The sequence below is a fragment of the Danio aesculapii genome, chromosome 2, assembly GCF_903798145.1.
Source record: "Danio aesculapii chromosome 2, fDanAes4.1, whole genome shotgun sequence".
NCBI classification, from domain to species: Eukaryota; Metazoa; Chordata; class Actinopteri; order Cypriniformes; family Danionidae; genus Danio; species Danio aesculapii.
In genome coordinates, this window is record NC_079436.1 from 21,125,421 (window position 1) to 21,138,945 (window position 13,525).

The 13,525-nt window shown below is 35.7% G+C and overlaps 1 protein-coding gene across 2 annotated transcripts; it reads right to left on the minus strand.

Moving 5' to 3' along the window:
• Positions 1-5,508: 5,508 nt before the first annotated feature.
• bmi1b (bmi1 polycomb ring finger oncogene 1b) lies at positions 5,509-11,149 on the minus strand. Of its 2 annotated transcripts, none has more exons than XM_056466304.1 (10): positions 10,785-11,149; positions 8,076-8,207; positions 7,851-7,947; positions 7,629-7,684; positions 7,359-7,406; positions 7,161-7,269; positions 7,001-7,043; positions 6,795-6,893; positions 6,602-6,682; positions 5,509-6,510 (listed from the first exon to the last, which is right to left on the minus strand). In XM_056466304.1, exons 2-10 carry the CDS (start codon positions 8,191-8,193, stop codon positions 6,181-6,183), a joined length of 981 nt encoding a protein of 326 aa, XP_056322279.1. In that variant the 5' UTR covers positions 8,194-8,207; positions 10,785-11,149; the 3' UTR covers positions 5,509-6,180. The 2 variants fall into 2 exon arrangements, with proteins under 2 accessions (XP_056322279.1, XP_056322287.1); XM_056466312.1 differs by lacking the exon at positions 10,785-11,149 and adding an exon at positions 8,790-8,890.
• Between the last annotated feature and the right edge of the window lie 2,376 nt (positions 11,150-13,525).

Below are 13,525 nucleotides of genomic sequence, written 5' to 3' on the forward strand. Positions count from 1 at the left end.
TAGTGATTGGTAGAATGTGTAAAGCACCTATTGGGTTACATGTGCATTGCCACTTTTGTATCCCTCGTGAAAGAACAACAGATTGCCTGTTTTTGTTTTTGTTTATTAGCACTTAATTAGAGAAGAAGTAATGAAAACGAAGTGTATTTTGTACCTCCCTTTTTTTACAGTAATTAGCAAGTTTACAGTGGGCTGTTTTCTTGAACGCAGTCGTGTCGGCGCTTTATTGAAGCTTGAATCTGCGTCTGCACTGTAAAGAGCGAGAAAAAGACGCCTGACTCCAGGTCCTACTCTTCATATCGCTCTTACATCATCAACTTTCTGTGACCCCAGAGACCTTTAGTATTACACCAATATATAGATATTGTGATATGTCTTCGTTCGCAAAAGTAACCCTAGTTATTCTACTGTATGTGTTGACATATATACACTGTGCGAGGGTGTGCCTTTTTTACTCTGAATTATTTAATTTTGTATTTGAATCATTTTTTTAAAAAGAGACGTTTGAAAAATGTTATTTTCTAAAAAAGGGAAAAGGCGAACGGGACAAACCCCGAGGTGATTTTGCTGTTCCTGTGTACAGTAGATGTGTAAATATGTGTTTCAAATGTTTTGGTTGAATGTCGCGGTCCTAATGGTGCAAAATTCCTGAAATTAATATTAAAAGTGTGGTTCACCCAGAAGTGAAGACTTTATGTTTATTCACTCACCTTGGGACATCCTTTTTTCTTCAGTAACTTTAAAGGGCACCTATGATGAAAATCATCTTTTATAAGCTGTTTGGACAGAACTGTGTGAAGGTGTAGTGTGTCCACAGTCATATTGGGGTGATATAAACACAATAAGTGTCTTGTTTTTAAATTTCGCAACGTTAAGATAGGATCCAAATCCCTCCCGTTTTGAGCCTGACTGCAATGTGATGTAAACATGCGGTTTCCCCGCCCACGGAATTGATTGATAGCCGCCTATTTACATGTCTCCATAGTAACGCATATAATCATATCAACAAGACAGGATGTGCGCAAAGCTACTGAGATTAAAAGATCTGTTCAGCTCTCTGTGATCATCAATCATCATCAAATATGATCAAGAATGAGTTTCACAAGTTTAAAATGTTTTTAAAACAGTGCATGTTAATGAATTACAGTGATTTTACTGTCTTTGTTACCACAGCTGCATGTCAGTACAATTATAAAAAAGACGCTTCAATCCCGGTTTGTGTACGTTAAATCAGGTTTATTTTGTACATCAACATAACGGATACAGCAGTGGATATTAACGCGTATCCTGTCACATATGCTGTTCAAAGTTAAACGCGCGCACTGTGTTTGTGTGTGTGTGTGTGTGAACTTTGTAACGACATTGTGTGTGGCTCATCGTTGCAGAAAGGCTTGAATTAACTCCACTACAAATACACCAAATAATCATTGGGAAAGTTCTTACTGTAGTATTTCTCACAAATGTTACGTGAGATCTGCTTCCTTCATGTCTGTCTGTTATCTGACGCAGCCGAGGCGGAGATTGAGGCACACTTTGACAGGCACATAGGAACGGTGGGTGGGGAGAACTAGCATTAAAGTGCAACAAAAACAGTTATAGTGTCTTCAAGCAGAAAATTCCAACATTCTGAAAGGTTTATTAAATAATCTGATGGGTGTTTTGAGCTGAAACTTTACAAACACATTCTGGAGCCACAAAAGACTTATCTTAAATCTTGAAAAAGGGGTAAAATAGGTGCCTTTTAAAGAATATTTGTATTTCAAATGGTGGTCTTTGGTGAGTCACAAAATGCAAGGCAATAGTTTTAAGAGACAAAAAAATATATATATAATGGAAAAACTAATTAATAGATGTGGTTTATGAAGTGAAGTTATCGATCGGTGCAAGAAACCAAACATTTTTACCTCTACAGCATCTGCAAACAAGAAAAAGATTGTGTTGCTAGATCTTGAAAAAAATAGAAAATGAGAACAAGTTTATTATAAACCCAAATAGATTCAAATACTTTATAATAAAAGCATACCAAAATATTCTACATCTGGCCACTATAATTAATATATATAAACAAACCTGAACAGCTTGTCCATATATACTTATAATGAGTGGACATGGCAACACAGCAGACCACAAGACTTCTTTTGACCGGGGTTTAGTTCAAATTGCACAACATAACATAGGGTTTTGTGCTGTAATACTACACTGTAAAAAATCCTGGTTGCCTTAAATTTTTAAGTTGAGTCACATTAATCTTAAGAGTACATTAAACTTATATTATGTTAAACTGATTTAAAACAGCTTGCATAACCTATAAACTTAAGTTAAAACATGATTAACTTAGTTGAATAAGTTACAATGAACTAAAAAGATATGCGGTCAGGACTAATTGATCATATAATTTTTTTACAGTGTACTGTTCTTGCAAGGACAGATCATTTTGCTTCATAAGACCTCAATCCATAGTTTTTTTTTACTTGTTTTGCCTGTATGTTTTTGAAAAATGCTGTATTCTACATTATTACTTCATGTCGTCCCAACACAAATCAATTAAGATTTTAACGTTTTTACAAATTTAAGTGGATTGAAGATAAAACAGTTAAGTTGTCTTAAAAACACACAAAATAATTGTGTTGTTTCAACTCATTTTAAATGAGTGGTTTGAACAAGAAGCAAACGTCATTTTTAAGTGAAAGACCACAGTCAGTTTCAGCAAAAAAATTTATAAAATGCAGATTAATTAAACAAATAAAATGCTCTTTAATATTATACTGAAGAAAAAATCCTAAATAGCTTGAGGGTGAGTACATTTGCGGTACGTTTTTAGTTTTGTGTGAACTATCCCTTTAAAATACACATTAGATTCCTACAATGATGGTATATTTGAAGTTATATTTTGTTAGACCTCTAAATGTGTTGCTGTATTTTAATTCCTGTCCTCTCGGTTAACTAATTTAAAAATAACCAATGTCAAATCTGGTTTATATATGGGACACTTTTGAGTGGGTCTAAACAAAAAGGCTTCATAAACACAGACTCCTGATGGATTTTGTGTCTGTACAGCACATTTCAACCCCAAAATGTTGTTTTTTTTGGTGGAAAAAAGACTTCACTTTGTCTGAAATTGTGTGAAAAGTTATCTCATGTGTTGTAAATTGAAAAAAAAACATTTCCATGTCGATGGTACAGTGTGAGTTTGATACTTTAATGTTTGAGAAAGAGAAACAAAGTGAAGGAAAATTGAGCCCTTTTAAAAACACTGTCGGGATTATGGGTTGTCAGCCTACTTGTCATAAATGTTTTGTGCGTCATGAACATGTGCAGCTCTTGTGTGTATGTGCTGTAGGCCTAAACTATTTAAAAGCACTCTGTCCCATAAGCATTGCTCAATAAAGCTTGATTAATGTTTGTAATATTTGTGTATTATGACAAAACCTCCCCTGCACAAGACAAAGCATTAAAAATATACCAAGTGCTTCCCCTGAAAGGTTTTATATTTTGCTGTGTTCTTCGTTAAAGCCATGAATAGACAAAGGATTTGTTATGATTCTCTTTAAATTATTGATAATTAGATGGAATCAATTTTTCTTGAAATGTAAAATATAGTAAAGCCTTTACACTTATAGGATATTTATCATGCTTTCCATGCATATACAATCAATTCGTTCATTTCATTTGATGTGGCTTTTCTATCATACCGGATTAAAAAAGTTAATAGGCCTACTTGAAATTAAACTTAAAATTCTTAAGGTTAAAACAGAAGATATATACATATTGCTAAATTAAACTTTAAAATTAAACGTGATTGTATACCTAAGATTTAAAAAGAGTATGTAATCTAAAGCACAAATGAGAAGCTATTTGATTGAGTTGTTGATGCATTACATGCTTATAACCACACGAGGGCGCATCGCGCTCCCGTACTGAGGCATATTGATCAATTAAGAAAAGAAATAAAGATCCAGAAGCGCTTTGCACATGGCAATGTACAAAATATTACTTATTTATATTACAAAATATTATTTACACTTTTTTATGCGCACAATATGCACATAACACCTCTAAGGTTAGGAGGTTCAGGAGTAGCCTATGCTAATGTATGTTTGTCAAACTCGAACAATCAGTCAACTTAATACAGAACAGCTCGGTCTAAAAAATATGACATGATTGCATCTAACGCATTTGTGTTTACATTTGGTATATGATGTCTTGTCATTATTTTTACACATTATCTAGCTATTGTTTTAGATTGTTTTTGAAAAGATTTAGAAAGCAAATTTCAAAATGTTTAACGCAACTATATACCAGATAGCTGGCTGGATAAATCGGAGATTTAGAAGATCCGCGTTTCAGAGACAAAATTGACTTCTGAGCCATCAAATGGAAATGAAAAAGTAGACATTAATTCGGTGATTTGTCAAATTATGAATTCAAGACATTTTATTAAAGCTAAATTTGTTGTAGCCTGCGGAACATGTTTTTTTTATAGGTTAAATACAGTTCATTGCATTTAATATCAATGAGTTTTAACAATACATATTTTCTTATATATTTTGAAAAGGAATGTATTAAAAACCATTCGTGTTTGGAGGCTATAGCCTCTTTGACATAAACCGTTAGCCTATCTACATGGCGAGAGTATTCAAGCATGCGCTTAATATTTAGCCTAATATAACAATTCACGCAGTTCCAACACATTCAGAGGTTGTCACTGTCGGTTTAGGCCTGATGGTTTTGGTTCAAATGACTGAACTAAGATAATCAGGCCTAAATATTTTAATAATGAACATTAAATATCAATTACCTAGCTTTGTATTGGCTGCTGTGCGGTGTAAGTGAATATTTAGGCTACGTCAATTATCATACCCGCTTTAGTAGGTCGACATTTAGTTCTCCGGGTCAGCGCAAGCGACCTGACACGAAAAAAATATGGCCAGAAGAAACAAACGGACATTTAATGTCGCAGCTGATCGATCTATATATATATATATATATATATATATATATATATATATATATATATATATATATATATATAAACCGTGAAAGCAAAAAGCTAATACCAGTATTGACATTATTATTTTTACCGACTATTAATGGATTTATTCAGGCTGTTGTTTTTCTTTAACGGACTCTTATTTTGGTCATTGACACCCAGCTGTTTATGCATTGTTTGAGCACTATTTATAGAATCAAATTTATTAATATTTACAGAGGGGTCAATACTTTCGATATTATTTATATAGATTTATTTCATTTCATGAACTCCTCACAGCTTTGAGTAGGATCGCCGACAAATGAATTTTGTCGCACGTTCTACCCATAACAACTTATTTAACGCATATAGGCTATTTTCGCAGATTAAATAATAAAAACAAAAATAAAGGCATCAGCTTCCTTTGACCTAAACACCGGATTCAGGATATTCAAGGCCGAAGGTTTTTTTTTTGTCACAGCAGGCCTACTTTCTTCAAACGAAATCTAAGTGGTTGTGTTTTATAGACACACAATGTATTTAGTAATAAAAAAGTAAAATGTTTATTTAGACAAAGGTTTCATATTGTACAACAGTAAATTATACATTGGTTTAACCGTGTGGACAGAAATGTAGAACAAGAGAGAAAACTGAACTTAAGGCTATTTAGCCTACTTATAATCTTTTACATCCTCGCGCCATAACATCGAGAAAATGAAAACATTTCTCAACTTATGAGCACGTACATAGCAGATTTTTTCATTATTATTACAGTTTCTGAGTTCAACTAAAACAATACTGACGCTGCATTGTTGCCCTTTTGCAAATGTAGTTTTGGTTTTACACTTTTCGCCTGGAAAAAAAATCTGAATTTAAACAAAACATTGCGTGTGTCGCTAATTTAATGGAGACGTCATGGAAAAAAATAAATGATTTATATACACTGGTGCTCTAATCTAAATGAACAAGACAGAGTTTATAAAAACACCTAGATACATTCTCCTTCTTTTCGAGTTGTCATCCAGTACTCTTCACAATATTAGTTATGCAATACAAAATATAACACAAACAATGCTGTGTTACCAGTTCTCACACGTGGTGACAAAACAAATATATTTAAAAATGATACAAAAAGAGGTGGTCTATAAAGAAAGCATATACATCACAGCTCTGTTTTCATGGCATCGATGGCTTTGGCATCCATAAGCAAATCACCCAAGAGAGTTGGAGCCATTATGAGACGTTTTGCAGACTTTGCTGCTGAAAGGAGTTTGGCCATTGTGGCCCACTTTGGCAGAGACTCCATTAATGGTGGAGATGTGAGGGAAACTGGGGTGTGGAGACTGGACAGGGGTGTTTGGGCTGGGCATAGAGGACGACGTAGACGGGGCAGCAGCAGCCCTCGGGCTGTTTGGTTTGTCACTGCTGGAATCACTTTCCGTATCAGGCCTTCTGCCACCACTCATATCATTCCTGGGACTGCTCAACTTCATTTTTTTGCAGCCCGGTCGAACTCTGTACTTCAAAGGCAAGGGCCCATTCTGAAAAATAACAACATGTTCTTATCTCCACTCTATCTCCAAAAGCAGTCAGAATTAAAAGCAACAAATGTTCAATGAGTAGTACTCCTACCCTTCTCCATGTGTAGATATAAGCAATATCCATAAGAGTATAATAATCTTTCAAAGGCTCATCTTCATACATAACTTCAATCTGAAACAAGAAGAGATTCTTCATGTGAAGGGTTTGATAACATTTACACATGATTCAGAAAGATGATAACAGTGAGGCAAACCAGTTTAGAGATGAGATTAGATAAGATTACCTGAAAGGTACATGGTATATCCATTTTACTTCTGAGAAATTTTCTGATATGCATTACTGTCATAGCTGCAGGGCATTGTAAGTACCGCTTTACAGTCACCTATGAAAAAAATAAAATCAGAGAGTACTCAAAACTCACTGAATTGCACTATAATATATATAATATTTAAGGTATTATATATAAAAATTCTTTAGGAAATTAATAACCTCTTTTGTGGATTCTTTTTCTTCCCCATCTTTAGCATCAAGCCTAATATTTATAAGAGAAACAAAAAATAAAATAAAATCAATGCTAATTTGCAATTAGTAGTGATGTTCACTTTCATGAAAGTGATATGAAGTTCGACCCCATATCAACTTAACCTACTTTTTCTGATCAAAAAACTCAATGGACAGACTGATGATCTCATCATCCGCAATGATTCTCTTGTCTTCGTCTGCCACCTCTCCTCTGTCCTCATTGGAACCATTAGTAACTGAAGGACAGAGATACATTTACAAATGTTAATTGAAGAATAACACTGCTTATGAATAAAAATTTCAATATGGCTTTTTAAAATGTTACCATCAACGGGATGCTCGGCATAAAAATCCCTTCTCCGTTTCATCTCATCTGAGTAACAAATGCAGAATGATTCAATATTGATGTTTCAAAGATAAATAATGTTCAAATTATTTTAATAACAGGTCCTAATATCGCTTTGACAATTTAACAAACCTGAAAAAAGTAAATAATCATGATATAAATATTATGTTGCTGCTCCACATTGGTTATGGGAAGTCCAGGCTACTGCAAAAGCCAAATCAGTGAAAAACAAAAGCATTCAATACTTACTTTTGAACAAACCAGGCACCAGCTTGTAAACAATGTCCTGAAGGGTCTTATCTGACCTAAAAAATAAACATATTTTTGAGGTGTTACTCTGCGTCTAAAAAATATACCTGCATACGTTAATTAACGGAGAATCAAGGCCATATCACAATTGAACTCCATGAACTAACACGGATGTGTATTTAAAACGTTAAAATAGGCCAACTCAAAATGACCAACTTTTACCTGATGTTGAGGAGAGGTTTTGTTTTATGAACTTGGACATCACAAATAGGACAATATTTGCTGGTCTCCAGATACCGGACAATACACATTTTGCAGACTGCAAATAAACAACAGACAATTCCGCGGTTAATTAAAAAATGGGTTTAAAAGTATGTTCCTTTCAATCAGCCAAAAAGCAACATAGGAACCTTAAGTAATAAATTAAAATGGAGATTTTGGACTTACATGAATGCAAACATTCAACAATGGTGGTCGCATCAATGAAGTATCCTCCACATAAAACACACATCAAATGAGGATTTAGCTCCGTTATCTTGATTCTCGTTGTCCGGTGCATTGTCATGAGAGTACGCCGACCTGACAAGCAAACAAGACACTTGTTAATATTTCCAATAATAATGTATAACCCATAAAGCGAAAGAAAAAAGAAAGTCGGGTTGTTGAGGTTAAATATGATTTCCTCAACATGAACAAAAAGGCGACACAATCCGACAAAATAGACATCTAGACATTTATAACATGCAACCCGACAACATAACGCAGATTTTCTTCTAAATTCGCTGTCCACACAAACAAACTGAAAACATTTTCATTTTTTCCAGGGACGCGCACAGGTGAGCGGGAACGCCAAAATGCCTACACGTATAGTTGCTATGACGACGGGCTGTAATTGGCATTGTGCCAGTCAAACGGAGATGCATACCTCGATAGATTCCCAGACCGCCCGGACCATCACAAAAATAACCACGAATTCAGCCCATTGACTGTAAAGCACGCACACTTCCTCTCGACCACGGAGTTTGTGGTGAAAAGGCATGCCGCTGCGAGAACGTGGCTGCCATTTTGCTAGACAGCCCAGTGTAGCGAGTTCGCTCTCATGAGGCTGCGACCTGTGCACCACACACACACTATTGTTGAAGAAGAACGGATCGTTATCACCTGTTAAACACGTCGTAAAGCCGCCATTTCAGTACGCAAAGCATTCAGACGTCAAAGAGAATCAACTGTGCTTTTCCCTTCCCTTCCTTTCGGAGCTCTTCGATGAGGAACACAGTCAACGGAAGCTCGAGAGCTCGCATCTGTGCTCCCGCTATCTCTCGACTGCAATATTGGTATGTGGGGGTAGTTCAGTGTGAGAATTTTTCATGCAAATGCCAATATTCTGAATTGATACTGTTATTCTGTTCTTTAAAATTTTGTTCGTCCCTTCTCAGTTTAGACAACACTTTAAATACATTTATTCTCTACATTTGACATAGACTTCTGAATACTGACCAATACAATATGCTTGAAATATTAGCAATACCTTCTTATAATAAAAGAAAGTTTTCTAATAGCGAGATTTGACAGTAATCAAAAGAGTTCAACTACGCCTTGCGTTTTAGTCAATGAGAAAAAAAGTTCAAAATTGAATAACGTAATATTTCCACTTTTAGTTGTACATTAAGCAACATCACGTATATTAGACTCAATTAATTTACACACGTTTACAGATCAATGCAACGATGAAAGAAAGTGGCTAGGCTAAAAAAAGGCTGGCCTACGGAGTCATTTCACAAGTTTGATCAACAGTAAAAAAAAAAAAATTGCAGAGCAAATCTATGTGGTAGAAGTCTAATAATACTCAGATTAAAGTCGAGGATTCTTCTCAGACAGCACATTTATACACTACAGAAAACAGAACTCATGGAGAGTGAAGAAAGAAGAACGGGGTGCAGGTCAAGAAATGACTGCATTTACTATAAATCTAGCAGTCTAGAGTACAGTCATATCTTGCTCTGGACAGCAATTATGTGTCATCTGCCCTTTGTTTGTCAGAAAGAAGGTTACACGCCAGCACTTTATGTTCTGACCATTAAATATTTGCGGTGCAGAAAAAAATGCATGGAAAGATACAGAGGCCTGTATGAGAATAACAAAAGTTAACAAGGCATCAGAGATCAGACAATGAGAAAACAAAAGTACCCGCCAGTTACATTTTAATCATTTGAATTTCGCCAGATGAATGAATTAGCATCACGACTATGAATTAAATTCGCTTAACAATCCATATCACACTACGTTTGAATTATAGAGTTAAACCATAAACAACATTTTTAATGAACACATCGGCTGAGTCACACATTTAGCTAATTAAAATTAAATATGTAGCCTATTTTATCTATCAGGCAAACGAAAAAAATCTTTTTATATTAAATCTTAAAATGGACTCTTATCCTGATTTGAGAGAAAAAAAGGATGTTCAGTTCAGCCTAAGTCATGTCAAATAGGTTGCATAGAATCGAGCCAATGTATTGTGTATTTTAAAGCGCTAATACAAAACATACAACCCAACTTATCATAGCGTGACAGATAAACAACAGTGAACTTGCTTATAAATACATTTACTCGGAAGTTAACCACCTCAAAACATAATAAGATTACGTGTGTTTTGCCTATAGGAGGAGGTGCCTTGCGAATACGCATATGAATTTAAGTTAATAAAATTAACAGACGACATTAAACCGAAGTACAGTATTTTTTCCCTAAATATACACCCTCTAGACTACTCAATTCTATAAAATAAGAGAGATAATGTTTGGTTTTCGAGCGTGAAGAAATGTATGAAAGTATTTAGCCGTTAACATCTGACTCTACTCGCCTGTTCTTCAGCGCGCGCCGACTTTTTATGTTATAAAAAACACATTAAAAGAACGGTTCACTTCAATTTTACGAAGATGACACACTCATTGACATCTATATTGTGTTAAAAGATGTCACTCTTTGCGTTTCAAAGCAAAATATGCCAAAACTGAAATGAAATTCGCACGTATGTGAAACACTCACACATACAAGAATCAACATTGTTACTCTCTTGTCTCCAAAGAAGGAGAGGGAAACAAAAGGATAAAATGTAACGACGACGTTCTTTTGCACATTCAAGCGTATACATACCTTGTATATTTACCGATGGTTTCTGAGCTTTGTTGTGGTAGACAATGAAACTTGAGAGTCGATCAGCAAAAAATGAATGCTACCGAAGCGGCCATCTTGGAATGAGCTGCAGACGCTGTCAATGGCTCTAACGTACCACAGCCGTGCTCATTGTGGCCTTCTTGCGCAATTGCACATAGGATAGCGAGGCTCACTCTTCACAGATACTTTCCGATTTGATTCACAGATAAGTCCACAGATTTCGGTCATAGAGTGTAGGCTAAACTGCAGAGGCGTGGGTTTCCTGCACGGCGATCTGAAAACACAGCGTCTGATGGTTCAGTGCGAACTGACACAGTCCCCAAAATGGCTTAGTTCGACCGCCCCACTCCATCACGTGATCTCATTCCTTACGGGTAGCCTGGGAATTAGTAGTGGGGTCTATCATCAATAGGGTACCCCTCTGACGGATGTCTTTGTCAAACCTCACCACCCACATCACCACTTCTGAGAAGGAAACCCCTCTTGCCAAGCCACGTAGTATGGTCGGGATGATTAGGAGCGTGTAAGCGATGAAGTAACTTATAGAGTAGCTGCATTTGCCTTTTTGTTACGCAAATCTCATTTAGTTTTGAATTTTCCATTCACAAAACAAGAAGAATGTTTTTTATATGTCAAAATTACTATGCCTTGTTTTAAATTGGGCGAATAAAGGTTAGACAAAAAGAATAAAACTCATTCAATATTTTGTTGTCCAATTTAAATCAGATGCTGCTGTTTTTTAAACATTCGCTGTCAAGCGAAATCGATGATTTAATGGGCAATTCCTTGTGCTTTGTGCAGCTGCTGGTGTAAACGTATGTATTTGACACCTTATTAATGTATAACAACCTTTAAAGTAAATGATCTAAATTAGAGATTTTTACATGTATAGTTAAACCCAAAGTGTACCTTGAAAGCAAAATGATTCTGTTTTGTGATAAAGTAGGCTGCTACTACATATGCGCGGCTTATAACCCATGTCATTTACTTTCACATAGAATACATTTACTGTGAAATACTTACAATTGGCTATAGATTAAAAATCGGTGTGATTAGAAATTATTGTCTGTATGTATTTTATGAGTTTTAAGTGGTAATTCACTAGAAATAGCAAGATGCCTGATATGCTTTTGCTGTAATATTTTGCCAAAGGCATATGGCCTAATAAACATATCTACGTATCTAACGTGCAAGTTAAACTACAAGAAGATTGCTCGCGTGCCTTAAAACGCTGAAGGAAAGGTGTTACTAAGCAACGGCATATTTTAGTAAATTACCATTTATGCGCGCTATTATTGCCAATACTGGTTTATAGTTTGGTTTAGTTATACAGTATTTATCACAAATAATATAACAAACATTTTTTTCTTCACTTTTGTGTTTACAAATTCCACAGACCATTCGCAAACGTTTCATTTAAATTGATGCCCGTTCACTTAGCGTAACTGTTCCAATGAGAAATAATTTTCCACTACTTAGATCATCAGTGAAATTGTGAGCGCGCGTTAGTGCGTGCACTCGCATGTGTGATTGGGTAGGTTGGTGTATTTCTCCAGCGCTGGACGGTAGTCTTCTCGTTTAGGGCAGTGCGTTCAGCTGCAAACCACACGCGCAGTCTGCTGCCATGACGTCAGCTGCTCTAATACAGACACTTCAGCGAAAACAAAGAAGCTCAGAATGCAGGCGGAACCCCGAGGCACTTTAACGTTAACCGTACGGGTTGGCAAAACGTTATAAGCTCATTCGAACAGCACGCACCGGACCAGTTTCATATAACCTACAGTTAGTTTAATAAAAGCAGCAATCCGTTTATCCCACGCATTGATCGCATTGGCCATGCTAATCCAATAGTAATTTCAGCTACTACGCGAAAATGTTCTCTTTAAGTCACGCTAATGTACTCGTTATTTCTTTATTTCGACTACAGATGTGACTCATCAAAATGGCCGTATCGCAGTCGCGGGTGAAAATGCAGCACGAAATCTTGAAGAACAACTTAAGACTCAAGACTTGCATTTCAATCCCTTCTGACAAGTCAATATAGTACTGAGGAATCACGGCAAACTCTTTTTGTAATGTGAAGAACAAATGCGCTGCTCGGTTTCGTACATATCATGTACGCAATAAAGCTTCTGTCAAGATGTTCAACCGCTTCTTCTTTACATTTTAAAGCACGAACTCTTTCATTTGGCCGGTTATTTGTTGTTTTATCTTGGCTTGTTATGACAATTTATACACGATTTATAATAACCTTTAATGACTAATAAAATGTAGATCTCCCAAAAACGGACATGTTCAGTGAGTGCGTTTTGTATGGCTTAAACTTTATTGACTATTGATTATTGACTGTTTACTGATCTCACAAAATTGATTTGTGAAATCTTAATGAGAGCTGGGGGCCAGGACTTCTATACCCAACCGCTTTGAAATTTTATGCATTTTGATCAATTGCATTAAATTATGACAATTTCAACAATAGCCGGCACAATTAACAATAAGCATGCACATAATCTCATTGCAGCTAATCGGTTAAAAAAAGTGTAGACAAAAAAGATCTGACATGATTTTATTTAATAACTGGGTTATATTTGACAGAAAGGTAACAAGAAAATGTATTGGCCGTGTGTCAGCGTCCATGAGCTTATCTGCCTTTTTCCTTGTTTACGTACATTTCTTGCCCGTATCGTTCACTGCACAATCTTTCAATGGTAATGCATTAC

Coding starts and splice junctions, on each gene's coding strand:
- bmi1b (XM_056466304.1), bottom strand. CDS start 8,193: ATGACAATGCACCGGACAACGAGAATCAAGATAACGGAGCTAAATCCT. Junction 7,407..7,628: donor GGTGCCTGGTTTGTTCAAAA/GTAAGTATTGAA, acceptor TTTGTTACTCAG/ATGAGATGAAACGGAGAAGG. Junction 6,894..7,000: donor AAAAAGAATCCACAAAAGAG/GTTATTAATTTC, acceptor TTTTTTTCATAG/GTGACTGTAAAGCGGTACTT.